General features: G+C 44.6%; 2 protein-coding genes across 5 annotated transcripts in view; both read right to left on the reverse strand.

Annotated features, from left to right (window-relative positions):
• The window catches only part of ttn.2 (titin, tandem duplicate 2), a 215,954-nt gene that overhangs the window by 92,979 nt on the left and 95,547 nt on the right, over positions 1–27,428 (reverse strand). Inside the window, exons 97-128 of one of the 4 annotated variants that reach the window (XM_070552975.1) lie at positions 27,262–27,321; positions 19,125–19,169; positions 18,895–18,969; positions 18,713–18,811; positions 17,514–17,558; positions 15,610–17,256; positions 15,215–15,265; positions 14,744–15,139; positions 14,390–14,668; positions 13,335–13,604; positions 13,107–13,246; positions 12,898–13,024; positions 11,905–12,171; positions 11,555–11,821; positions 11,111–11,374; positions 10,449–10,588; positions 10,168–10,294; positions 9,705–9,971; positions 9,072–9,338; positions 8,708–8,974; positions 8,291–8,430; positions 8,062–8,188; positions 6,372–6,514; positions 5,009–5,132; positions 4,657–4,923; positions 2,952–3,049; positions 2,709–2,877; positions 2,354–2,623; positions 1,994–2,260; positions 1,635–1,913; positions 1,033–1,441; positions 765–889 (exon numbers count right to left, since the gene is read on the reverse strand). In XM_070552975.1, the coding sequence (XP_070409076.1) occupies positions 765–889; positions 1,033–1,441; positions 1,635–1,913; positions 1,994–2,260; positions 2,354–2,623; positions 2,709–2,877; positions 2,952–3,049; positions 4,657–4,923; positions 5,009–5,132; positions 6,372–6,514; positions 8,062–8,188; positions 8,291–8,430; positions 8,708–8,974; positions 9,072–9,338; positions 9,705–9,971; positions 10,168–10,294; positions 10,449–10,588; positions 11,111–11,374; positions 11,555–11,821; positions 11,905–12,171; positions 12,898–13,024; positions 13,107–13,246; positions 13,335–13,604; positions 14,390–14,668; positions 14,744–15,139; positions 15,215–15,265; positions 15,610–17,256; positions 17,514–17,558; positions 18,713–18,811; positions 18,895–18,969; positions 19,125–19,169; positions 27,262–27,321 (7,518 nt within the window). The remainder of the gene's footprint in view (positions 1–764; positions 890–1,032; positions 1,442–1,634; positions 1,914–1,993; positions 2,261–2,353; positions 2,624–2,708; positions 2,878–2,951; positions 3,050–4,656; positions 4,924–5,008; positions 5,133–6,371; positions 6,515–8,061; positions 8,189–8,290; positions 8,431–8,707; positions 8,975–9,071; positions 9,339–9,704; positions 9,972–10,167; positions 10,295–10,448; positions 10,589–11,110; positions 11,375–11,554; positions 11,822–11,904; positions 12,172–12,897; positions 13,025–13,106; positions 13,247–13,334; positions 13,605–14,389; positions 14,669–14,743; positions 15,140–15,214; positions 15,266–15,609; positions 17,257–17,513; positions 17,559–18,712; positions 18,812–18,894; positions 18,970–19,124; positions 19,170–27,261; positions 27,322–27,428) is intronic. The other 3 variants (XM_070552976.1, XM_070552977.1, XM_070552978.1) reach the window with 3 other exon arrangements.
• Positions 19,196–27,206, reverse strand: LOC139070521 (microtubule-associated protein futsch-like). Its single transcript, XM_070552861.1, has 3 exons — positions 27,194–27,206; positions 21,045–27,122; positions 19,196–21,011 (listed from the first exon to the last, which is right to left on the reverse strand). The coding sequence occupies exons 1-3, from the start codon at positions 27,204–27,206 to the stop codon at positions 19,429–19,431; spliced, it is 7,674 nt and encodes a 2,557-aa protein (XP_070408962.1). The 3' UTR covers positions 19,196–19,428.

Consider the following 27,428-nt stretch of genomic DNA (forward strand, 5'->3'; position numbering starts at 1 on the left):
CTACAGCCAGCTCACCTGCATACAGGTACATACCCACTATGTGACGGGTTACAATGAAGCCACAGAGACTCTACTTGGTGTGTAGAATAGAATAGACTTTATTAATCCCACAGTGGGGAAATTCACTTGTTACAGCAGCACCAACACTTAGAGAAAAAGAAAATATATGTTGTGTGTGTGTGTGTGCGTGCATGTGTGTGTGTGTGTGTGTGTGTGTGTGTGTGTGTGTGAGTTAGCGAGCGAGCGAGCATGCGTGTGTGTGTGTCTGCTCTGTCTTCTCCATCCCCAGTGGATGGCTGCTTATACTGAGCCAGGATCTTCTGGAAGTTTCTTCCTGTTAAAAGGGAGTTTTCCTCTCCACTGTCGCTGCATGCTTGCTTAGTATGAGGATTACTGTAAAGACTCTGACACTAGTCAGTGACTCGATGCAACCTGCTGGGAAACTTGTTATTGGCTCAATGACCTGACCTGTATTGGAATGTTTACTGTGGGACGGTCCTTGACGCTGTATAAATAAACTGAATTAAATGGAAGTTTTTAAACCTTGAAAACAAGCTGTGGTCCTCAGGAAGACCAAACAGGAGTATAGAGGTGATTCTCACTCTTTATCACTCTGTCACAAACACGTCGACATAAAAATAAAGTTGTGAATTCTAATTGATCTTAAGCAGCACCCAGACTGCTGCACATGTGGATCAGAAAGAGCAGCTTTCATACGCCACAGACAGGATCTGAGAGCAGATGGAACATTCAGAGCTCCTCACCTTCCACAAAGAGCCTTGCCCTGGACCTCTTCTCGTCCACCCCACAGGCGTATTCACACTCGTCATCAGGTCGGCACTCTTTGATGTGCAAAGTGCAAAACTTCCCGTCTCTCACAAATGTGTATCTGAGAAGGGGTAGGTGTTTGGGGGGTTAGTGACTGAATGAAATCAGATGGTTTACAACAACAGTTAGGGGCTTATTCATCAGGGTGGAACCATAATCAGCGAGCAGGTTCTGAACCTGAGCTGCAGAAATAAAAGTACATACTTGGGTCCTTCTCTGATCTCTCTGCCGTTCCGGTACCACTTTACTTCAGCCTTCTCCTTGGTTAGTTTGCAGGTGAATTCTGCTTCTTCAAACTCAATGACGGTCTGATCTTTCAAGTGCACGTTGAAGTCAGTTGGCGCCTCGCTGATGATCAACTCGGCGGTGGACTTGTCGTCTCCGGCCACGGCGGTGTACTCGCCCTCGTCAGCCAGCGTGCAGTCTTTGATGGTCAGCGTGTGTTTCTCCTTATCGACTCGGTACACGATGCGTTTGCTGAGTGTGATCTCCTGTCCAGCCTTCATCCACTTCAGGGTGGCATTGGGCCTGTTGACTTTACAGGAGAAGCTGACGGTCTTCTTCTCCTGAGTGTCAATGTCCTCCAGAGGAACTACGATCCTCAGACTCTCCTCTGAACAGCAGAAAGATGATCAGAACGGGTGTGTGAATGTATGCTTTAATATCAAACTCTGCTGTCTGTAGTAAAACAAGTTAAACTCAACAAACCCCGTCCTGTGCTGACAGACTTTAGTAAAATAAAACCAACATTTGGAATATTTCTGAGCTATTTCTGCTTCCACAGGCTTCCTTGTTGGAGCACCAACCTTTGACGGTGAAGCTGCAGGAGCTCTTGGCCTGCTCTCCCCTTTGATTGGTCAGGTTGACAGTGTAGTTAGCTTCATCTCCCTTCTGAGCATCTTTGATCCTTAGGGAGAAGACATTGTCCCTTTGGACCATCAAGTACTTTCCACTTTCAAACAGCGTCTCTTCATTTTTCAGCCATTTGGCCTTGGCGCCATCTGAGTTCACCTCACAGTTCAGGACAACCTCCTGACCTTCTTTACCCTCCGTGTCCTTCAGAGGGGTGACGATCTTCAGTCTCTCTGTAGGACATAGCAGAAGAGAGTTGGGAACCCAGTCCTTTCTAGTGACTTTATTTCCTGCGTCTGTGGGAGGAGCTTACCATGCACAGTCAGGTCAGCGCTGGCTCTCGTGGCTCCAATCATCACTACGTATCCACCCTCGTCCTTGAGCTCGCAGTCCTTGACGACTAAACTCCGTCTCTTGCCGTCACTCACCATCTGGTACTTATCTCCTGCCTCCAGTTCCTTGTCGCCCTTCATCCACTTGACATCAAAGGTTTCCTTGGAGACGGAGCAGGTGAACTCCACCTTCTGGCCCTCCACCACTTCCTGGTTTTGAGGTCTGGAGATGAACTCAGCAGCCAGCTCTGCATCACAGGTGAAAGATATGCTCATTAGTGGAAGGTTTGATGTTTAAAGAAGACAGCTGATTGGACCGCACCAGGATTCGGTTTCCCTACCGTTAATCTTGAGGTTTCCAGATGTTCTGATGGTGGCGCTCAGTCTGCAGTGGTACTCTCCAGCATCACCCATCTTCAGGTCATGAATGACAAGGATCCTCTTCTTGCCATCAACAATCTGGTCATAGCGGCCGCCCTCTGGCAGCTCCTCCTCGCCCTTGTACCATGTAACATCGACGCTGGGCTTGGAGACTTCACAAATCAGCTTCACGCTGTCCGTCTCTGTCCCCTCCACATTAGACAGGTTTTTAGTGAACCGGGCCTCCTCCTCTGCAGCGACAATAACGGATTCAGTAGAGACATGTCACCTCTCACTCTGCTGTTTCAACACAAAGGTTAAATCTGTGAATCTTACCGACGACAGTCAGCATGCCGGAGGATTTGGAAGTCTTTGCATCACATTCATATTCAGCTTCATCGTCAAATGCAGCCTTGTGAATGATGAGGATGTGCTGGCGGCCTTGAGCAACGATTTCATATTTCTTTCCTTTTCTGATTTCACTTCCGTCCTTAAACCAGCGAACCTGCAGGACAGAGGAAACGTTTGTTTCTGAGGCTGAGAAATACACCAGCAGGCCATTTTCAGTCGGGGGCTTACTTTGGCGTCCTCTCTGGAGACTTCACACTCAAACCTGGCAGATTCCTTCTCTTTGACCTCAACGTCATGGAGCGGCTTGGAGAAATCCACACGAGGAGCTGCACATGGAAGACGCTCAGTGAAAAACCTACCATGCTCGTTCTGCTCAGCACCATAGCACCAGAACTAACAACAGCTGTTCTGGTTCCAGACTCCCGGTTCTGGTCCTCAGCACGCACACGCACACGCACACACACACACACACACACACACACACACACACACACACACACACACACACACACACCTGCATGCACGCATGCGTACACACACACACACACACACACACACACACACACACTAGTCTAGCAGTCGTTGTGAGGACCGTCATTGACTTCCATTCATTTTAGTGACAGAATAGCTCCCAGCTGTAACTCTAACCAGTCTACTCCCAACCCTAACCTCGAGTAAAACTTATGACATTGTCCCAAAAAGAGGACCAGCAAAATGTGCTCTCTTTGATGTAGAGACCGGTACACACACACATGCACACAAACACACACATCACTCAGTCCCTTGCACTAGTACTACTTCTTAGCTATTGTACTAGTTCCTAGCCCTCCAGCACTAGGTAAGGATTTAGGGTAGGAATGTCCGATATTGTTGGTCTAACATAAAAAAATGATTGATATTAATTAATATTAATATTAATTATTATCATCATTACTTTTATTAATGCTATTATTATTATTATAATTCTGATTATTATTATTAACAAGAATTATTATAATCATTATCACTATTATTGTTATTATTACAATGATTAGTACTGTTATTACTGTCATTATTACTATTATTATTGTTGTTATTATTGCTATTATTAATGCTGATATTATTGTTAATGTTAATAACAACATTAATATTTATTATTACTATTATTATAATGACAATTATTGATATAGTTATTATTAATATCAATAACAAGAAAAAAATAATTGCTGATATTAGTATGGTTATTATTACTACTACTATTACTGTTATTATTGTTAATATTAATATTTATTACTACTATTATCATATTTACTATTATTGAAACTGTTATAATTAATCATATAAATAACAATAATAATTATTATTATTATAACTATTATTATTGTTATTATTACTATTATTAAAACTGCTATGATTTTTAATATTAATAACAATGATAATAATTATTATCATTATCACTATTATTATTATTGTTATTATTACAATAGGGCTGCATGGTGGTGCAGTTGTTAGCACTGTTGCCTCGCAGCTCGAAGTTCGCAGGTTCGAAACTTGGCTGCAGCCTTTCTGCGTGGAGTTGCGTGTTCTCCCCATGCATGCGTGGGTTTCCTCCGGGTACTCCGGTTTCCCCCACAGATCACAACATGCCCTACAGGTTATAAATTGTAAGTCGCTTTGGATAAAAGCGTCTGCTAAATGAATAAACATAAACATATTACTATTACCATAATTACTATCATTAATACTGTTATTATTGTTAATACCAATAATAATTATTATTATCATTATCACTATTATTATTATTATTGTTATAACTATTATCGTTATTATTATTATCATTAAACTCATTAACAAAGGCTCCGTTGGGGTTTTCATGTTTCTTCAGGTCGTATCGACTCTAAACTTCTTGTTTTTTGAATCATCTACTGCTATTCCATTTCAAAGCTTTACTCACGTTCTACATTTAGGAAGCAGGATGTTTTGAAGTGTTTGGCATCACAAGTGTAAGTTCTCGAGTCGTCCAGGGTGCACTCATGGATGAGCAGTGTCCTCTTGCGGCCGTCGACGTTGATCTCATATTTCTTGGACTTTCTGATCTCTTGGTCGTCCTTGTACCATTGCACCTCTGCGTTCTCTCTGGAAACTTCACACTCAAGTGTGGCAGTGGTTTCCTCCTCCACTGTTTGATCCTCCAGAAGTTTGGTGAACTCTACTGGAGCTTCTAAGCAATCAGACATGCAGACCATTGGTTAAACATTAAAGCAGGAGCAAAATCATGTGACCCAGTCGGGGCTGGTTCTGTTTACCTGTAACAAAGAGGCTGGCCTCAGTCTGGAAGTCTTTTGCGGTCAACTGGACCGGTCCAGCTTCACTCAGTTGAACGTCTCGAACAGTAACGCTGTGGACCGACCCACTGGCTTTCAACACCACCTGTGGGTTCAGCAGTGGTAAACGCTGGCTCAGTAAATCCTGAGCGCTGCCTGGCAGGTTAAATATTCAGGTTTCTACTCTAACAGAGATCTGAGAGTGCATGTTTCATTTTAGATTTAGTGGGTGATGTTTTCCTTAACACCAGCTCAATGGCCTAGTGGTGTGAGTGTCTGCCCTGAGACTGGGGGATCGTGGGTTTGAATCCATGGTCGGGTCATACTAAAGACTTCTTCACACTCAGCATTCAGGGTTGGATTGGGGGATTAAACCCCCTAATGGTGCGGTCGTGTCTGCAGCTCACCTCTCCCTACGGGGATGGGTCACATGTGGAGAACAACGTTCACACACCAGTATTACAACTAGTGGGACTTCAACTTAAAGCTTTGACGGCTCAGGTTTCCCACAATGCAACCTGACAGCTTCAGCAGAGAGAAAAACATTCTTGAATAAATAAATAATAATAAATAAAGACGAGTCCTCAGACAGTCAGGAGTTTTTCTAAATGTTGAACACCTGAAACCTGAACAGTGATGCAGAGCATCAGCGAGCTGCTGACTCCTGACAGCTGAAACAAGTGCACACAGCTGCTTTCCTTCCCAAATTTAAACGGCAAGACCTCTGACCTCTGACACGCAATCAAAACCCACCTAACTGACAGGAGGACCTGACCCTGAGTGATAATCTCATCAGCTGTGATGGTTGGAGGCTTTAATCGGGTTATAACTCTGAGTTTAGCTTTACTCGGTACATCCTGACTTTGCTCTAAACAAGCAGCTGTTTATTCCCAGAGACCTGTTGTTTGTTCCAACCAGTAATCCCGTCAGTTCCCTTTGAACCCGCAGAAAACCTAAAGCAGCTTTGGGACAGAACCCCGGGTTGAGCCTGGACTCATTGTGGCACCAACAATCACCAGCTCCACCAGACAGATCTGTTAGCAGCTGCCCTGCACCTCGGCCCCTGGCAGCTGTTAAAAATAAACCCTGAAAAATGCTTGCAGCGCAGAAAACCTCCCTGCTCACGCTCTCTCAAAACCAGGATCGAATGTTCAGCGGAAATCCTGAACCTCCACCTGCAGGACCTTATAAGAACAAGCAGGAGCAGCTCAGGAGGCCCAACAGAAACCCAGGGCCAGGAGTTAGACCAGATCCTATGAAGAGTCCCCGTCTATGGGTTGAGTGTTTCAGGAAGCACAGCTCAGAGTAAAGCGTCATGTGTGTCAGGTGCGTTGTTGGGACTTACTCTGTCACTTGGTTCCAGCTTTGAACCCCCCAGGAACCACTCAACAGGGATGTCTCCGTACGACAGCTCACACTCAAAGGTGGCGGTCTCTCCAACGGTCACGGTGACATCCTTCAAAGGCCTGGTCAGGCTGATCACCCGGCCTTGGGGAGAAGACATGGTTAGTGCCCCCCAAAAAACAGGTCAACAGATCCAAAAACCTCAAATCCACTGAGATGCAGAAGGGCTTCAGAGGCCGACCCTCATGGTGTGTTCGAGGTGACGGCAGGCTGAAGGAAGCCCTGAGGACAACTAAGAGCAGCTGCCCTGCAGCTTGGCACTGAGGCTGTGCTCATTAGCATACGGGCTCCCGTCACACCAGCACGGCTGGCAGAAACCAGTAGGACACAGGGTCACGACCCCCTGCCTCTGGATAAGGCATTTGGGTTCTAAAATAACCGAGGGCCCTGATTGGCTGATGGCCCACATCCTCCAAAACCATGAGAGGAAGCCAGTCTGTTCCTGTCAATCACCTGCCTGTGAATTTCCTGGAAAAGGAGAATGTGGAGGTTCAGGAGGGAACTAAAGTGTTCCCAACAGGAACACTCCTGGTGCTCCAACAGCTGATTCAAGCTAACTAGGGGATTTGGGTTAACTGTAACCCGTTTGGATTAATGGGCAGTTTCAAATATTTACAACAGGCTTCCTCACATGCCAGGACTACAGCTGCACCCCCACGGAGGAGGCTATATGTTCACTCGTCACTTTGATCTAACGAGGTTCTGCTCGTCTCTGTCGTCTCATTAGCATCCACTCTGGAACGTCCCCGGTCCTTCTCCAGGACTTACTTGATCCTACTGTTCTTTTAACCCTCCCACTGTCTTTATGGGTGACCCTTGAGGTCCACGTGGCAGGGATGAGGTGGTGCTCACACCTCACCCCTGCCACGTGGACCCAAGGGATAAACCATCAATCCTGCTCAGTGGTCAGCTTTCCTCGCGGGGTCACCCCCATTAGGACAGTGGGAGGGTTAAACACATCTTAAGGTGTCCAACAGAACCATTGAGGTTCTGGTTTCTAAACGTTTGAGTTTTCTCTGCAGGGGCCTAAACAGAACCCAGAACCAACGTGGTCCTGCAGCCAGCAGATTTTGATGTTGGACACAAGGAGTGGACCTAAGAACGTCCTGGTATTCTGATGGTTCTGATCGTGTCCAGGCAGCTGTTGATGAACGCCATTGTTATTTTTAGCTGATTTAAAAGGCTTCAGCCTGAAAAGCAGGAATGGATCTGATGAAACGTGAAGTCTAAACACACCAAAGACACAAACACACTTCCTGGTTCTGCTGTCGGATCCAGAACTGGATCAGAAAAGGTTCTTGTCCTGCACAAGCAGCAGGTTTCTTTCAGGGACTCTATCAAGCGAAGCGTCACGTGACTTTTATCTTAGAGGCGTTTTATAAAAGACAGTCTCTTCCTCATCATTAAGAACGTTTGTGACTACGGGGACCCTGGCCCGGCCCAGAGCGCACTATGATAAAAGATGTGTTGCGGTTAAGTCAGAGGACTGTTAGTCCTCCTAAACATCAGCACATCAACAACACAAAGACACACATTTCTCCAGCAGCCATCAGGGAACAACCTGGTTCTTCTGTGGAACCTGCATTTAGAACCTGCTTTGGTGAATCCAGAGACAGGACAAGACTTGTCACCTTTGACCCTGAGCTGAGCAGTGGATTTGGCGTTGGCTGCAGAGAAGTTGATGCTTCCAGCCATGTTCTTCCTGCAGTTGAAGAGGGTCAGCGTGTGCCGAGCTCCTTCCTCTTTAATTTCAACATCCTGACAACAAATATGCAGAGTTCAAGTCCGACTCGCTAAACAGATGTTACAGAACAGCACATGTGGGCTCAGTGGGACCGCGGGGTCGTGGAGTTTCCTTACAGCGGAGGGGTGAAGCATCTCTCCCTTCAGTTTCCACGTCGCGTGGAGGTCTGCCTCAGAAATCTCGATCTGAAACGTGGCGGTCTCTGTCTCGGTGACCTCCACGCTGTACAGCGGACGGACAACTTTAATGTCTCGCTCTGTGGAGGTGGAAGTGAACGTTAGAAGACGCCACAGCCAGGTTTCTGGGGTGAGCATGAAGACAGGATGGACAAGGGGCTGTCCAGACTTACAGTGGACAAAGACAACACAGAAGCCTGATCATAGGTTATTGTAGGTTTTCACTCATAATCAGTGAAACTAAGGGTTGGATGTAAAGATGGAGGGTGGTGAGGACAGACAAACAACACAAAGATGTGGCGGGCGGTGCTTGATCCTGCCATCTGGAGGCTCTGTGGGCGTGGTTGTAGAGATTACCTTCGATGTTCAGTTCTGCAGTGGTTCTGTCGGTACCACAGTCACAGGTGTACGCTCCCAGGTCTGTCTTTGATGCTCTCTTAATGACAAGGATGCGCTTCTTCCCATCAGACTGGAAGAATATATTCTTAGATGGAAACAATTCTTTTCCATCTTTGAACCATTTGACCTCGGCAGTGGTCTTGCTCAGTTCACAAGACAAGATCACCTCATCCTTCTCCACAGCTGAGTAGTTCTGGAGCTTTGCTGTGAAGTAGAGGTCGCCCTCTGCAAACAAAAACCCGCAGGAGCTGATTCACCACAAAACAGCTGGAAACGAAGAGAAACGTCACAACAGAGCATCCTGCTGCGTGGCTTCACTAACCCAGAACAGTGAGCAAGGCCTCCGATGTTTTCCCCATGGCTTCCACCTTGATGATGGAGGTGTCATCGAGTGTTACCTCCTTGAAGGCCAGCGTGTGGACCTGTCCTCTCTCGGACATGTGCACCACTTTACTGGGATGCAGCCGGACGTCATTTTTGTACCAAACTACTGGGATCTTTTCATGAGACAGCTCGACACTGAACTGTGCAGTTTCACGTTCCTTCACAGTCACGTCTTTAATTGGCTTGAGAAACTCTAGGCGAATACCTGACAAACAAATGACATTCATTGGGAAGTAAGCAACATCGTCCTGGCTGTGAACATGTGAAGCTAGTGGGTTTAGCTGGGGTCAGGCTTCAGTTGGTGCTGCTGGACCTTCAAAGATGATTTTATGAATAAAATGGTTGATTTTCTGTGGGGATGGAAGAGCCTTTTGCCCTCAGGCTGATTATAACAGATACGACAAAAGATCATTCAGAAAACTAAGATCTAAGACTTCAAAGATTGGCTGGAACCTTTTGAAAAGAGCAGAAAAAAGCAAATCAGATCTGAAGATCTTTTCCTGTTTCCAGGCTTTTAGCAAAGACGACTTCTAGCAAAGACAGACGTCCTCGAGTCCACAGCTTCTTTTACCTTTGACAACCAGTTTTCCAGAGGTCCTCTTATCTTCAGCCTCAAACATGTACTTGGCTTCATCTTCATACCTGGCCGATTTCACAACAAGAGCGTGTCGTTTGCCGTCAACCAGGATTTCAAACTTCTCGTTGTTTGACAGCTCCTGTGTTCCCTTCAGCCAACGGTAACTTTTAGGTTCTCGAGAAATTTCCAGCTCAAACTTTGCCTCGTCCTTTTCGTAGACGTGCACGTCAGTGAGTGGCGTGATAAACGAGACATGAAGTTCTGTTGGTTCAGACATAAAAGGTTATAATTCAGGTGGAGTGTGTGGAGTGCCAAACCACCATTTACATGTAATAATCCTTGTTATTCCGGGTTTGGCTCCAATGACGTAAATAACTGTCACTGTATCTCACAGCATCAACTTTGATTTGGGTCGTGAAAACCCTGAAAGGCGGCAGAGCGAGGAGTAACAGCTCACCCTTTACTTTCAGGTTGGCGGAACACCTGGCGTTAGCGGCAGCGAACACCAGCTCGCCTGTCTGAGGCACTTTGCAGTTGTACAACACCAGAGTGTGCTTGGCACCATCCTCCACAATCTCTACGTCCTGCAGGAGGCCAACAAACATCAGCGTCTCAGCAAAACAAAACATGATTTCATTAGCACACTTGTAATTGTCAGGAATGGATGATGTAAGAAACTGGAGCAGATCTCGGGTGTAAACATCGTAGATTTAAGGTTTGGATTCAGCTGGAACATACAGCAGAAGGACTGAGAACATCTCCGTTTAGTTTCCACTGGCCGTGAACGTCGTCCTCGCTGAGCTCCACCTCAAACCGAGCCGTTTCTCCCTCCAACACCTCAGCACCATACATGGGCCGAACCACCTTGATGTGACGAGCTGATGTTCAAGAGACGGAACAAAGATCTTACTGAGGATATTCAGAGGTGTAAAAGAACAAACACACACACACTGGGACACATGTAGTCACACACAGATGACGGACAGCCACTACCAGGTGTTAGTACACAAGAGAACCGTAAATAACCTACAGGCGGTGAAATCACCCAAAGAGAAGCTGTGCCATATGAAAGCATCAGCATCAGTAAGAAGGTTCGTTTGTTGGAATGAGAGATGGTTGTTAGATTCACCACAAAGACAAACTATAAGGGACGAAGACGGCAAAACTCAGTCTGATCCAAGAGAGTTCAGACGTTTTATCACTCGGCGTCAGACATAAACACTCGTGAAGAAGAGACATGTTTTGACATGATGTTCATGATTTGAAGAAAATAAGAAAAATGTAAACTGACAAAATGGTCGAAGGCGGACATGAGGTGAAGTTAGATGCAGGTGAAGGTGTACATCCAGGAGGGTTGAAGGAACCTCAAGAGAGGAACCACATCTCCACTCAGTCTTTACCTTCGATGTGAAGCTCTGCTGTGGTCTTGTCTGTTCCACAGTCACAAACATACTGTCCTTTGTCTTTGTCCCCAACCTTCCTGAGGACCAGGGTTCTGCGGTTGCCCTCTGCTTTGATGGCCACCACCTTAGAGCACTTGATCTCGGACTCGTTGTGATACCACATGACATCAACATCCTTGCTGAGCTCACAATCTAGAACTACGTTGTCTTTCTCCACTGCTGTGTAGTCCTGCAGTTTCACTGTGAAATAAGGATCTCCCTCTGAAACGAGGACAGTTCAGGTGACGTCAAATGTAGGACGCACGCAGGAACATTCTCAATGAAGATGGGTGAGGAGAACAGGAAAGACAACACAGAAAACTTCTGCCAGCAGAGACAGAAGGAAGACTTTGTGGACAGACAAACACTGAAGACGAAACAGAAGAAAGGTTCTTGGTTTACCTATAACTGTCAGGTTGGCCATGCAGGGAAATCCTTTGGCCTCAGCCTTAATTTGACAGATATCATCTAAGGTCACATCTTTTATTTCTAGAAGGTGCTTCTTTCCGTCCACGTGGGTGACAACGGTGCGACTCGGGTGAAGTTTTACATCGTTCTTGAACCAGGTGACAGGAATGTTCTCGTGGGAGAGCTCCAGCTCAAAGCGAGCCGTTTGGCCCTCTTTTACCGTTTGGTCCTTTAATGGTGAGATAAATTTGAGCCTGACACCTAAAATTGTATTATTGAAACCATGAGTTAACCAGCTCAGTGAAGACACTCAAACGTTTCTCTGTCTCCTCTGCAGGACTTACCCTCCACCGTCAGTTTCGCTGTTGATGTTTTTCCAAGAACTTCAATCGTATATTCGTCCTCATCTTCAAACTCACAGCTGTTTATGACCAGCATGTGCTTCTTTCCATCATAGATGATGTCATACTTTTGGTCTGGGGTGATGATGTCAGCCCCTTTATACCACATGACCTTAGTGACATCCTTCGTGATGGTGCATTCAAACTTAGCCTGTTTCTTTTCAAGCACTGAAACGTCCTTCAGCGGGACGATAAAATCCATTTCGATTTCTGGTCAAACACAGTGATAGCACATCAACTACAACAGGTCACATGACACGTCTTTTTATCACTCCATTCCTGAGTTAAGCTTTGGAGACATCAACTCCTGCTGGATGGTCAGGAGGAGGATGTTTAATAACTCCCCGAAGGTGGAAAAGCCTGAAGCTCATTTAGCAGCAGGTCTTCACCCTTCAGGCCAGTCTTCTTCTACTGTGCCTTAGATGTGATGAGAGGCCTCGACCCACTTCTGGTCTAGCTCTAACGCAAAGGCCTGCTGGGATGATTTATGTTGTGAAAATTGAAACTATGTGACAAGAGACATTGACAAACATCGTTGTGGAGTACAGGTAAAAGTGACATCTGCAGACAGACGGAATCAGACAGACATAAAAACACACTCCAAGGAAATGTCACGTCCACAGAAAAGTTCCTGCTTGTTCTCCGAGGGTGCACAAAATAGCACCAACAGTCATTGTGTCAGCCCTGTTAAGAAAAGACCTAACCCACTGTGCAAAGACCTAGTTTGTACATCCTACAGACGTGTTCTGGACCGACATACTTAATATAGACATGATCTACACGTCCATGCGACCTTGGCTGTTTGCAGGGACAGTTCTCTGACGTGTCCCTTACGGACTTTTCTGAATCGCCACAGATCAAACATCTGTTTTCATGGCTAATATCCAAGAAACGGGGTCCGGTGTGCTTTTGCTTGTAACCTGGTGCACCTCTTACCTTTGACAGTCAGCATTGCAGTTGTGGCAGCATTCAGAGCCTGGTAGGACACTTCTCCAGCCTGATCCAGCTGGCAGTTTTTCAGAGTGAGCCTACGCACTGCACCGTCCATTTGGATGTCACACGTCTGACAATCACATTACATTGATATTAAAACAATCAATTCTGACATGCTAAAATGTGAAACGTTATGAAAGCGCCTTCCTTACTGGAGATCTGGTTAGAGCTTCTCCTTTGAGTTTCCATTCCCCTGGAACATCATCCTCAGATATCTCCGTTTCAAACATAGCGTCTTCCCTCTCTATCACCTCGACACTAGTCAGGGGCTTCAGGATCTGAGCCTCCCGCTCTGCAAACAAGTCATCAGTACTCATATATAAAATTCTGGCACACAATTAACTGAGTGAGGTAATTAAAGGACTAAAGTGAGAAGGAACCTCCAAGTGTAAGTTTGGCGGTGTAGACACGTCCTTCTACTTCCATGGCATATTCAGCTACATCGTCCGGCTGGCAGTTCTTGATGGTCAGAGTCAGCTCCTTTCCATCCTTCTTGATCTCAACTTTGTCCGATGGAGTGATGTCATTCTCTCCTTTGAGCCATTTCCAGTTGGGGGTGTCTTTAAAGAGCTCACATTTAAATGTAGCAGCGGCCTTTGGTTTCACGTGCTGGTCTCTAAGTGGTCTCACTATCCAGTCTTTGATGATTTCTGTTGGAGTCAAACATCAGAGTCAGGTTCTGGCATCCAGTGTCTGATCAGACAGGAAACCAAAATCAGCTTCAAACTTTATCGTCGTTGGTTAACTTCCTTTGGCCTCACTCGTTTGCTTCAGAGTTTTAGCAGACAAGGTGGCTTCGGATTCACGATCAAGAGGTTTTATCCTCTAGGGGCCACTGGTGTCAGAACCGTGTTTACAAACACAACAACATAAAAACAACACACATGCCACATGAAATCCTTTAAAAATGGCTCGGCCTTGTGCACACCATTGAGGTTACTGAGGGCTGTGCCAGCAATGTGGCTGCACGCCCCATCGATGCCCAAGAGCCCCTTCCAAAGTCTGAAGCAACGGATGAAACTAAAATTGAACACACTCAAGAACAAAACCTTCTTAATAAAGTAGAATTTTCATTGAAACCACCGAGTTCAGAATAAAAATGCATTGACTGAATAGTCTTCTTACTAAGTGGATCTATGAGGGGGTGAAAGATAAACCTTTCATCTAGAGCAGTCCCTAGGTACCTCTGGCTGGGTGGCTGTGCCACCTCTTTGGTTTTAGAAACAATCTTTTAAAGTTAGATTGACACCAAATCCCAGAACAGTGGTCCAGGATCAGGGTTCCTTTCTGAGGAAGACATCAGCACACCCTGTGACTATGTGAATGCAACAGTCAATGTTTTGAGTGAAGAACACAGAGTAGGATTAAGACGAAGCATGTAGAGATGCTGATTCAGGTAAAGTCAGGGACATTTCTAATGTCTTTCTCGTCTTACCGATGATTTTGACGTTTGTAGTGGTCTTGACATCTTCCTGGCCAGAAACTTCACATGAATAAGCACCAGCGTCCTCCTCGGTGGAGTTCTGGATGGTCACAGCATGTTGCATGCCGATGACATTAATCTGAATCTTGCCTTCCTTTGTCTTCAGGACTTCGCCATCTTTCTTCCAGACCACGTCTCTCTCTTTGTTCAGCTCACAGGTCATGTAGATAGGCTGGCCTTTTATAGCAGATGTCTCCAATTCAAGCTCTTTGACCCATTTTACAGGAAGCTCTGAAAGAAAACAGCATTTTACATGAATCGAAATTGAGGAATACATTATTTAAAGTGTGAACAAAATGGGAATACCTTCCACGATCAGCTTGGCGGTGCATGTAATCTCCTTGCCAGCATTCTTAGCCACACAGGTGTATTCACCCGTGTCAGACAGCTGGACATCAATGATGTGCAGCTTACGGTCTTTACCATCAGAGGTGAACTTGTGTTTGGGACTCTCACGGAGATTACCACCGTCCTTCATCCAGGAAGTGACAGCAGTAGAGGGCGATACCTCGCACTCAAACACAGCAGAGGATCCAATGGACTCGGCCTCCTGTAGAACAATGTCCTGAAGCTTCTTGATGAACTTCAGAGGGACAGCTTTGAGTTTGAATCCTGCAAATGGTTCCTCTGGTGGGGTTGGGCCCCTGCCGCCTGGCTTCATTCCACGGCCCCGGCCCTCTCCAGGGGAAGGAGTCTGTTTGGCTAAAATACAATCAACACACAATCAGCTGTGACCATCAGCACTCACTGGATCTGAAAGGTCTTCAGCAGACTTACGTTTCAGTCCCCTGCCTCTGCTTCTTCCTGCTTCCTCTGCCGGTTGTCCCTCTGTTCAGAAAAAATCACTGTTAGTTTGCTGCTTTGGTCATTATGGGATGTTTGCAGAGATGTTTGAAGATTCAGGGAGAATCTTGTTAAACAGGACAATGAAGGCAGACAAAAGTAGGATGATGATAATGATAACAGAACTTTACGGTTTTCATTAGGAGATAACAGGATGGTGTAAACACATGAGATGGATGAACAGGTTGATGCTGGAAAGTAGACAGATGAAGATGACAATGACAAAGACAAAGGAGAGGATGGAGGCATTATGGTGGAAATGATTCAAGCCATGAACAGGTGGTTGTTCTTGGTCACCAACCCATATGTTGGAGAATCCACCATCTCACCTCTCCTGGTCACCCCTGGAACCTCCAGAGCACCATCTCCTTCTTCATCTTCCCAGTCCTCTGAGCCACGACTGTCCCGTGGAACCAGTTCCCAGCCCCAGGCCTCCTCTTCTTCCAGATGGGCTTTCTCCTCTGCTTCAAACTCTTCATAGACCTCCTCCTCTGACTGAGTGGCCACCTTTTTTATTTGGATAGCTCTAGGAGAGACCTCCTTCACCAGAGGAACTTTGCCTTTAGTGGGTTCTGTTGGTCTGACGGCCTTGGTCTCTTCTGGAGACGGTTTCCTTGGGGCTGTTTTCAGAGGTACCACTTCAGGTGAGTCTTTAGGTGAAAGGGTTTTTGGAACCTTTTTGAGTTTTTCACTGCTTGGCCTCCTTTCTGGTGGAACTGTCTCTGCTTCTTTAAGCTTCTCAACTTTAGGAGATGGTGTCTTTTTCAACTCCACCTTCTTCAGTTGTCCCAAGGGCTTCAGACAAACTTCTTCTTTCTCTTCCTTTTCTTCGGGTATGGATCCTTTCTTCAATTCCAGAGGTTTGCCCTCATTGGGAACCTTTTCAGGGAAAAGTTTCTTTTCAGGTGCTGGAGTAGGAGCTGTCTTCATTACTGGAACGACTTCTACCTCCTTTGGTCCCTCTGGCTTTTTCTTTGGAGCCTCAGGTGTATCAGGTTTAATTGGCTTTGCTTCTGGCTCTCTAGATTTTTGTTTTTCATCTGGAATTCTGCGATGACGTTCAAGGTGATCAGATTGTTTCCTCTTTATCTCATCTGCTGCTTTCTTTTCAGGCTCTGCAGCTTCTTTGGCGGATTTGGAAATTGATTTCAGCTTGACGCTGTCCATCCCCTGGTCTGCTGTTAGCATTTTCCTCACTTTGGTGGGTGCTTTGACCTCTTCAGGATACTTCTCTGGAGTTTCCTTCTTAGCTACTGGTTTAGGCACCTTAGATGGGGGCTCCTGTTTTTCAGCAGGTGCCTCCACGGGTTGCTTTGTGGTTGCCTTGGGTTCCACCTCTTTGGGAATCCTCTCTCCCTTCTTGAAAGGAACAGCGTCCCTAGCTGTCCTTTCTGTCTTTTCTTTCTCTGGTTCCTCTGATGGTTCAGGAGGCTTCTCAAAAGGTTTGAGCTTGACTACTTCTGGTTCAGCATCAGTAAAAGGCAACTTTTTAACTTTCTTTAAGGCTGCGTCAGGTTGGCATGGTTCTTCCTCCTTTGGTTCTTTGGGAGTTTTCTTTAGAGGAATCTTGTCTTCTGGTTTTCCATCTTTTGGAGCAAGTTTCTGGTGGGTCCATGCACCTTTAGGAGCCTCCTTTTGTTCCTCCAGTTTAGGTTGGATGACGTGTGGCTTTTTCAACACATCAGCTTTCTCTCGAGGCTTCCTCTCTTCTACAGTTCTCGTGATCGCTGACATCTCAACAGCCTCTTCTTCACGTACCATACCCTCAGCATCAAAAACGGTGGTGTGAATCACTTTCTGAGGTTTTTCCTCCTCTTCAGGCTCTTTTGGTGGAACTGGTGGAATCTTCTTCAGTGTTATCATTTCATGCTCCTCTTCCTCCTCCTTCATGAATCTAGTTGCTTTTCTTAAGGTAGGAATTTCAAATGTGCCTTCCTCTTCTATACGAATTTTACCCTTTTTGTGCAGAACTGGTTCTGAGGTATCAAAAGTTCTGACATTACTAAAGGACACATGACTGACACACCAATATTTCCACGAACATCATAAAATATACACAAACTACACCTAAATATATAAACATAATAATTACTAAATTACTGAGAAATGTAAACATTAATAAAACAATTTGCTTCTAAATGTTAAAATCAGATTTCTCTGAGCAAGTGTAACTGAAGATGTTAGTGATGATGCTCAGGTATTTACCAGGTGTTGGGGGAATTTATCATCTTACCTTTCTGAACTCCTCCAGGTGCCTGAACAGGTCCTTTGCTTTTATCTAACACAAAGACACAGTCAGAGAGTTAGATATGAACTACCCGCTCTCCCCTCTCCGATGATGCAGTCCCATTCACGGTCCAATGTGTAGAACCCATCGTCAATGCTAGAATTTATGGACATGAAAATAAGCAGGCAGACCGACGGGACCCTAAACATAAACACATACAGGAAACCAACACACACAGACCAGTATCTATTATGGACATCAGAACACCCCACCATACACAACATGTCAGTAATCAGAACATTATATCACCGAGCAAACATGATAGCAGAAGAAAGAGACCGTAAACAAGAAGACAAACACATACAATACACTTTAAACACCTGCGGATACCCGACATGGACAATAAACAGGAAAAAAACAAACAACAACAGAAAGAAAAGAACAACCAAAGCAAAGAACCAGAAACCCAGAAAGACAAGAACCAAAACCAGTGATAATCCTACCATACATCAGAGGCATAACAGAAAAATAAGAGCAACAATGAAAAAACACAACATAAACACACCAACAAAGCCATACACAACAGTTAGAAACAGACTAGCACACCCAAAAGACAAGATACCAGCTGGAATTAAATGTGGAGTCATTTACAAAATCCCATGCACACTCTGCAGTAAAACATACGTAGGAGAACCCGGACGCCAACTCAACACACGAACAATAGAACATAGAAAGGAGTGCGAGAGAGAAACAAGTCAAAGACACACAAGAGCAGCAAAACAAGAAGCAGAAAGCACAATAAAGAAGTCAGCCGTAACAGATCACTGCACAAGAGAAGAGCATGTAATGGACTGGGACAACACACAGATCATAAACACCGAACAACAGAAATACAAAAGATGGATAAAAGAAGCTATAGAGATAAGGAGACGTGGATGTGGGACCATGAACAGAGACGATGGGGTCTACACATTAGATATGAACTAGTTCATCATCATTAGAAACATGAAGCAGGTGGAGGGATGAAGAGCTGGGCCGTGAAGTTCCACCTGATTTAACTGAACACATGGAGACCACGCTGCTTCTTGATGCTCCAGCATAAAAATCAGCAGCATCACTCAGACCCAACATCAATAAAGACCATCTGTAGCAATTAATATTAGGTGAGAAGAAAATATTTGTCTCAGGTCTTTAGAGATCTCTACCTGACACTGGAGACACTTTTTCTATCACAGCTGCTTTTTTCTCTTCTGGAAGCTCTTTGGTTGGTTCTTCAGGCTTCACAACTGGCTGTGTCTTTGTCACTTAAATCAAAAGAAAAGGTCAACCTGAAGTTTTGTAAAATCTGATTAAAGACGGGATTTCCTAAATATTGTTGTCTGGGTACCTGGCTTTGTTTCTTCTGGCTGAGCCACCCTCTTTTCTTCAGGACTTTGGGTATCTTCTGAGACTCTGCCAGCAGCTTTAAGCACAGATTAAAGAGTGAAATCAACACAGAGCCTCTTCATCTGAAGCCCAAACACCAGATGTCTCAGGCTGTAACTGAAGATCACCATCTAGAAGAGTGTGGGTTAGGGTTTGAGGAAGAGTGTGTTCTATTTCCAACACGTTGCATACCTTGTGGAAGAGCAGCCACCGGTGCTGATACTTTCTTCGCAGGAACTTGAACATAAAAGAACACAACAGTCAGAACCACATTAACACAGAAAGCAGAAGCGAAACAGCCGTTTCCTGCTAAATATGACAGACAAAACAAATTGAATTAAGACAACTGTGAGGAAAACCCAACATCAATGTCTTGTGATCAGGTGGTTTTCAGAATAAGTGCTAAAAACATTTTGTGTCCAGACATGATGAGTGACGTGACATGAAGTTCCCATGACAGAGTCCCAGTGCGACCATGCTTGATGATGTTTGGTGCTCAGATCAGAAACGTGCTCAGTGACCATTTAACCGCTGTACCTCTGCAGGTTTCTACGATGGACTGAACATTCTGGTCTTCGGCCACTTCAGTCCATTCCTGCTTCCTGTTGGTGGACGGTGAAGGTTCTGTTGTGTAGCTGGTGGTTCTAGTTTTCGTTAGATCTGTTACTGAAGGCTCGCTGACTTTGGGCTCATAGTTCAGCCTGGCGGTTTTCTGAAATCGATGAAGCTCATTGGTTGGGTTGATGAACTGCTGACCTTTGATAAGTTCTTTAACTCCTGCAGCGTCTACATTAGCTTCAGCATCCTGCTTTAGCACTTGTGTGTTTTTGGTGAATGTTTCTGATATGTGATCTGATTCTTTGAAACTCCCTTCAGTTCCAGATGTTGCTGCTGATGTTACAGCGTTCTTGGTCTTGGTTTCAGTTCCTGTAGCTGGACCATCAGTAGATGAGCTGGTATTGTTCTGAGCCTGTAAGGTCAGGTCTGATGTTTCTAGGCCCTGCAGGAACTCTAGGGGTTTGGCTGGAATGTCAGAGTTTCTACTGGTTTCCACATTCGACTCATTGTGGTAAACAAGCTTGTATGCAGTTGATGGAGTGGTATCCACCACAGCTGTTACAGATGTTTTAAGAGCAGTTTCCTTTATTTTTTCCTGCCTGGAAACTTGATTCAAATTGCCTTTTCCTGTGGTGGTTTTAGATTGAAAATGCTCAACTTGTCCATCTGATTTCCTCCAACTGCTTTTACCTTCCTCACTTATTGGTGAATTGTCTCTCTTGATCCTGTTCACCTGAGTCCCATCCTTTAAAGCCTGAGCTGAGGCCTCTATAGATTCTGGACTCACTGACTCATACAGTTTATTTCCTGCTGTCTGAACCTCCACCAGCTCATCTGCAGCTCTAAACCTTTTAACAGAATCCGATTTTAAATCTACTTCTTTGGTAATGAGATGGTTTTGAGGAGCGACTGTCATCACAGGACCAGCTGAACACCTCACACATACTTCCTGTTTTGTCTTAGGTAAAATCATGCTTATACGACCATAGTTGTCACTAACATTAATGGTCTTAGACATGACTTCCTGTTGAGGGACTTTTTCATCTTTGTCCACTATCTGTGTTTTTAAATCTCTGGGCTCATCTAAATGTTTGTCTCTATCTTTGGTTTTACTTTCCGTTTGCTGTGACCAGCATTTTGACTCTTCAAGTGGAAGAAATTGTTTAGCTGTTTCTAGAACCTCCCCAACTATCGGTTCTACTAGATCTTTAGACTTTGGTCCACCTGGTTCTAGTTTATCTTGGGACTTCAGTCCACCTGGTTCTAGTTTATCTTGGGACTTCAGTCCACCTGGTTCTAGTTTATCTTTGGACTTCAGTCCACCTGGTTCTAGTTTATCTTGGGACTTCAGTCCACCTGGTTCTAGTTTATCTTGGGACTTCAGTCCACCTGGTTCTAGTTTATCTTTGGACTTCAGTCCACCTGGTTCTAGTTTATCTTGGGACTTCAGTCCACCTGGTTCTAGTTTATCTTGGGACTTCAGTCCACCTGGTTCTAGTTTATCTTGGGACTTCAGTCCACCTGGTTCTAGTTGATCTTGGGACTTCAGTCCACCTGGTTCTAGTTTATCTTGGGACTTCAGTCCACATGGTTCTAGTTGATCTTGGGACTTCAGTCCACCTGGTTCTAGTTTATCTTGGGACTTCAGTCCACCTGGTTCTAGTTGATCTTGGGACTTCAGTCCACCTGGTTCTAGTTTATCTTGGAGCATTAGTTCTGATGTTTTAGCTTTAGTTTCTCTTAATATTACCTGTCCAAGTGTCCCATCCTGTAAAGACTCCTTGGACATCACAGAGACATCACAGGGTGTTTTGGTCGTCTCAGATGTGATGAATTGTTGGACCCTCTGCAGTTTTGTAGGAATGTCTAGGACTATGTGAGATGTTTCAGATGCCACCTCTATCACAGCACCAGCTGGGCACCTCAAACCTGCTTCCTGTTTGGTTTCGGGTACAATCAGACTTATTTGACCGTAGTTGTCACTAACCCCATGTGTCCTGGACCAGACTTCCTGTTGGGGGACTTTAACATCTTTGTCCACAATCTGTCTTTTTAATTCTCTAGATTCATCTGAATGGTTGTCTCTATCTTTGGTTTTACTTTCCCTTTGCTGTGACCAGCATTTTGATTCTTCAGGTGGAAGAAATGGTTTAGCTGCTTCTGGAATGTCTCCAACTATCGGTTCTAGTTGATCCTGGGACTTAAATACACCGGTTTCTGATATTTTAGCTTTAGTTTCACTTGATATTACCTGTCCAAGTATCCCATCCTTTAAAGGCTCTTTGGACATCAGAGGGACATCAAAGGATGTTTCAGTCATCACAGATGTGATGAAATGTTGGACCCTCTGTAGATTTGTAGGAACGTCTAGAACTATGTGAGATGCTTCAGAAGCCACCTCCATCGGAGCACCAGCTGAACACCTCATACCTACTTCCTGTTTGGTTTCAGGTACAATCATACATATTTCACTGTAGTTGTCACTAATGCTAATGGTCCTGGACCTGGCTTCCTTTGGTGGGACTTTAACATCTTTGACCACCTTCTGACTGTTTAACTCTGGTGATTCCTTTGACTGGTTATTTCTGTCTTTGGTTTTAGTTTGCCTTTGCTGTGATGAGCATTTTGACACTGGTGAAAGAAATCGTTCAGCTGTGTCTAGAACGTCCCCAAATAATTGTTCTAGTGGTTCTTGGGACATTAGTCCACCTGGCTCTATTTGCTTTTGGGACTTTAATCCCCCTGTCTCAGATTGATTTTGGGACTTTAGACCACCCAGTTCTAGTTGATTTGGGGACTTTAGTCCACCTGGTTCAGATAGATTTTGGGACTTGAGTCCATCTGGTTCTAGTTGATTTTGGGACTTTAAACCCCCTGGTTGTAGTTGACTTTGGGACGTTACATCCCTTAGTTCCAGTTGACTATGGGACTTTATATCCCCAGGTTTCATTTGACTTTGGGACTTTACACCCCCTGGTTCTAGTAGAATTTGGGACTTTCCACCTCCTGGTTTTAGTTGACTTTGAAACTTTACACCCTGTGGTTGTTGTTGATTTTGGGACTTTAAACTCCCTGGTTGTAGTTGACTTTGGGATGTTAAACCCCCTAGTTCCAGTTGACTATGGGACTTTATACCCCCTGGTTCCAGTTCACTATGGGACTTTACACCCCCTGGTTCTAGAAGAATTTGGGACTTTCCACCCCCTGGTTTTAGCTGACTTTGGAACTTTCCACCCCCGGGTTGTAGTTGATTTGGGGACTTTAGTCCATCCAGTTGTAGTTGATTTTGACACTTTAAACCCCCTGGTTCTAGTTGACCTTGGGACTGTACACCCCCTTGTTCTAGTTGATTTTGGGCCTTTAGTCCATCTGGTTCTAGTTGATTTAGAGACTTTAAACCCCCTGTCTCAGATTGATTTTGGGACTTTAGACCACCCGGTTGTAGTTGATTTTGGGACTTTAGTCCACCTGGTTCAGATAGATTTAGGGACGTAAGTCCATCTGGTTCTAGTTGATTTTGGGACTTTACACCCCCTGGTTGTAGTTGATTTTGGGACTTTACACCTCCTGGTTCCAGTACAATTTGGGACTTTATATCCCCTGGTTCCAGATGTCTTTGGGACTGTACAACCCCTTGTTCTAGTTGATTTTGGGACTTTAAAACCTCTGGTTCTAATAGATTGCGGGACTTTAGTCCATCCAGTTCTAGTTGATTTTGGGACTTTAAACCCCCTGGTTCTAGTTGATTTTGGGACTTTAAAACCTCTGGTTCTAATAGATTGCGGGACTTTAGTCCATCCAGTTCTAGTTGATTTTGGGACTTAAAATCCCCTGGTTCTAATTGACTTTGGGATTTTAGTTCACCTGGTTCTAGTTGAATTTGGGACTTTAGTCTATCTGGTTGTAGTTGATTTTTGGATATTAGTCCATCTGGTTCTACTTGATTTTGGGACTTTAAACCCCCTGGTTTTAGTTGATTTTGGGACTTTAGTCCATCCGGTTCTAGTTGATTTTGGGACTTTAAACACCCTGGTTCTAATTGATTTTGGGATTGGAGTTCACCTGGTTCTACTTCATTTTGGGACTTGAAACCCCCTGGTTCTAGTTGATTTTGGGGCTTTAATCCATCCAGTTGTAGTTGATTTTGAGACTTTAAACCCCCTGGTTCTAGTTGATTTTGGGACTTCAGTCCATCTGGTTCTGGTGCTTTAGCTTTAGTTTCAGTTGACATTACCTGTCCAAGTGTTTTATACTTTAACTGCTCTTTGGACATCACAGAGACATCACAGGGTGTTTCGGCCATCTCAGATGTGATGAAATGTCGAACCTTCTGTAGTTTTGTAGGAACGTCTAGGACTATTTGAGATGTTTGAGTAGCCACCTCCATCACAGCACCAGCTGAACACCTCACACCTATTTTCTGTTTGTCACTAACTCTAATGGTCCTGGACCTGATTTCTTGTTGGGGGACTTTCACGTCTTTGTCCACCATCTGAGTTTTTAATTCTCTGGATTCATCAGACTGGTTGTCTCCATCTTTGGTTTTAGTTTCCCTTTGCTGTGACCAGCGCTTTGACTCTTCAGGTGGAAGAAATGGTTTAGTTGTTTCTAGAACGTCTCCAACTAATGGTTCTAGATTATCTTGGGACTTCAGTAATTGTAATTGCTTTTCAGTCATCAGGAAAACATCACAAGGTGTTACTCGTTCATGTTTGAGAAGCTCTTGTATTGGTGGTTTTTGTTTCTTGGTTGAGGCATCTTGTGAGATCTGTGATGTTTTATGGAAACTCTGCTGTTGGGGCTCATGTCTAGTTTTGGGAGAATCAGTCTCATTTATAGTGTCAGAGACGATTACAGATTTCATTTGGATTTCCTGGGTTACTTTTGTGTCTCCAGTTGGAGGACATTTGGTTTGGACTATTAAACTAACATCTTGTGTCACATTAACAGGATGCGTTAGTTCCTTAGTTGATCCTGAAGTCTTTCTGCTAAGATGAGTTTTCTCTGGTTTCTCTGCAGACCAGATGTTCTGGATGGGTTTAGTTGTAACTTGTTGGATGTTTAGTATTCCACGAGCATCTGGAGATGCTCTTCTTTGTGGTGTCTCAATAAATACATATTTATCTGCTTTGGTTTGGATCTCCATAGTCGGTGCATTGTCCAACAGGGGTGTAACTGTAACCTTCTCTTCTTCTAGCCCTGTAGACACCAGAGATGAGAATTTCTCAGTTTCAACTTTAGTTTCTTTAACTCTGTTGCCTAGGATCATTTTCTGGGTTTCATTAGGTGAAAGTTCATCAAAAGTCGTGTATTTTATGTTGACCTCAGATGTAACTTCTGCTGGTTCTGGTCCTACTCGTGTCTGACTGACGTCGCTTGTCTCTTTGTCTTCTTCTGCTTCATCCCAATCTGAGGAAATCTTTTTCCAAGTGAGACCACCTTCTTTTGGACATTTTCCTTTGGCTTGTTTTAATGTTTTTTGGGTTCTTGGTTCTGTCTGAGCCTGGTTCTGTCTGAAATATTTACCTGCAGCCTGTTTCCTGTCTCTATGCTTATCACCAGAAGATCTAACCTCTTGTGGGGGATCTGGATGTTGGCATTTGTTCTGTTCTTCAGCAGAGATTGTTGTTGCCTCAAATGGAGTAAAACTGGGATGTTTATCTGTTTGATGTGGACCTAGTTCTTCTTCAGTCCTATTTTCCTTTGGATCAGCAAAACTTTTTAATTTATCTGGTTCTTGTTTGGTTTCTGCTGGAATTATGTGTGGTTCTTGATCAGGAACCGGGACTAGAAAGAACTGAAGCTCTCCTGTTAGATTTCCAGTCTGTGGTAAGCTCTGTAGGTCCTCTGAGGTTCTGCCTTCAGGCAGAGACACCTCACAGCTCCTCTGAAGGTGTTCCTGAGCTTGGTTGTCCATCAAATGATAAATATCAGAAACTTTAATTTGATATTGTTTTTCTGGAGGTGCTGCTCTTCTGTCTTTTAGAGTTTCATCGCTGGGTCTGAGAAACTCTGGTTTCTTCTTCATGGATGAACCTGAATCTTTATCTTCATTATGCTCCTTGTCTTCAGCAGGAGTCACTTTCTGAGTTTTATCTTTACCTCTGATGGTTTTTGATTCCATGTTTTTTGCAGTGTCTCTAATGTCGTCGTTCAGAGAAGTTAAACCCTCCACGGTGACACCTGTTTCACGGATCTCGACTCCAAACGCTGCTGATTCTTTAGTGGGTTCAGGAGAACATTGAACTTCTGCTTGTTCCTGAGCAGGTCTTATCTTCTTCTCAGAAGAATGTCTTAAGTTATCTCTAGTTGCGCTGATGCTAATCTGATCTTGTTCCACCATCAACAGCTGAGCTCCTCGGGTGTTCTCTGCTATTCTTGTTTGATCATCAGCTGATGAATCCTTCTCAGCTGTTACTGATTCATCCTGAAATAAAACTGTTTTTAACAAAGCTTGTTTGTCCAGATCAGCTTTAGTTGGAACCATCTTTTGTCTCCTGTCATCTGAAAACTCTGGACTGATTTTTGGCCATTCTGCATGAGGAACATCTGAAGGAGTTTCCTCTTTCATGCCTGTGGGCGCAGCTTTTAGCTCAGCCTGTGTCTGTTTGGTTTTGCTTCCTTTTAAATGAGAAACCTTTAAGCTTGAATCTGCATGAACCTTTGGGTGCTTGGGCTCAGCTGGAGGTGGGTCAGATGTTTCTCTATCCACCACTTTCTCCTTTGATACAAACTCTGAAGATCGTTTGAGTTTTTGAAGTGAAACATCTAGACTGTTTTCTCTGGGTCTAACGTCATCGTCAACACGCTCCTCATCCTCAGCAGGAGTTTTCTGAACACTTGTTATGGTTTCTGATTTGATCGCTTCATCAGTGTGATGTGCCTCTTTAGCCTGTCTAGTGTTCTGGTTTGGATCTTCTGAGGTGCTAACCTCCACAAACCTGCAGAGTTTTTCAGGCTTTTCTTTGATCTGAGACATTTTCTGAGCTTTAATCTGAACTCTACCGGATTCTGGAGAGATTTCTGCAGCTTGTTTAAATTGACTTCCAGTCTGAGAAGGTTCCTGCTGAGGAACCCTCTCTAAAACACTGACCTGATTTAGTTTTTGGGGTTTATGTTTTGCAGCTGCTGAAACATGTTTTTGAGGGCGGACAACCTGGTTTTCACCCCCTGGTTGCACTCTCTCTATCATCCTGGTCCTAACTCCACCAGTAAACTCTTCTGGCTCTTTACTTTGACCTCCAGCAGCTTCAGAGGAACATCTATCAGCTGTTTTAATAAACTCATAAGAATGATTTTCCAGATTTGTTGTTGTTTCTGATCTTTTCTCGTCCTGACCCGGTGGATACATTTCTGATCTCCATATGTCGGTTTTTAAGGAGAAACCTGTTCTACTAAGAGATGGTTCTGGTTCGTGTGCCTGGTCTTTTCCTTGTGTTGCTTTAGTTTCGTGTTTTAGATCAGAACCGGGCCTGACTCTAGTTTTAGTTTCAGATCTCCTGTCAGAGCGCCCCCTCTTTGAGCCTTCAGTAACAGAGTCCTGAAGGTCCGGTCTTTGAACCGGGCCTTGTGAGACAGGCTTAAAAGTTTTGGGTTGGGTCTCCTCTGTTTCCTGGTCTTTTTCAGCACAGCCTTAAAGGTGGAGAATGTAAAAGGTTGGAAGAGGACGCACCATGAGGCGGTGCCAAGAGATTAGAGACAACACAGATACAACATGGTGTTAGCAGACAGGAGATGGCTTCAGAGGATAGAAGAGGTTCTGGTTCTGTACCTCCATCTGGTCTGCTTCCTCTAGTCTCAGCAGCAGCTGTGATGGGAAGCTTCTGCATTTCTTAAAAGAACAAAAATATTCATGTTCATGGAAAAAAGAGCACAAAGAAAGACTGGGCCACACGTCTGAAAAAAGATGAACCCGTGACCCTGGGTGACCCCAATAAA

Source organism: Nothobranchius furzeri, chromosome 7, assembly GCF_043380555.1.
Source record: "Nothobranchius furzeri strain GRZ-AD chromosome 7, NfurGRZ-RIMD1, whole genome shotgun sequence".
Taxonomy (NCBI): domain Eukaryota; kingdom Metazoa; phylum Chordata; class Actinopteri; order Cyprinodontiformes; family Nothobranchiidae; genus Nothobranchius; species Nothobranchius furzeri.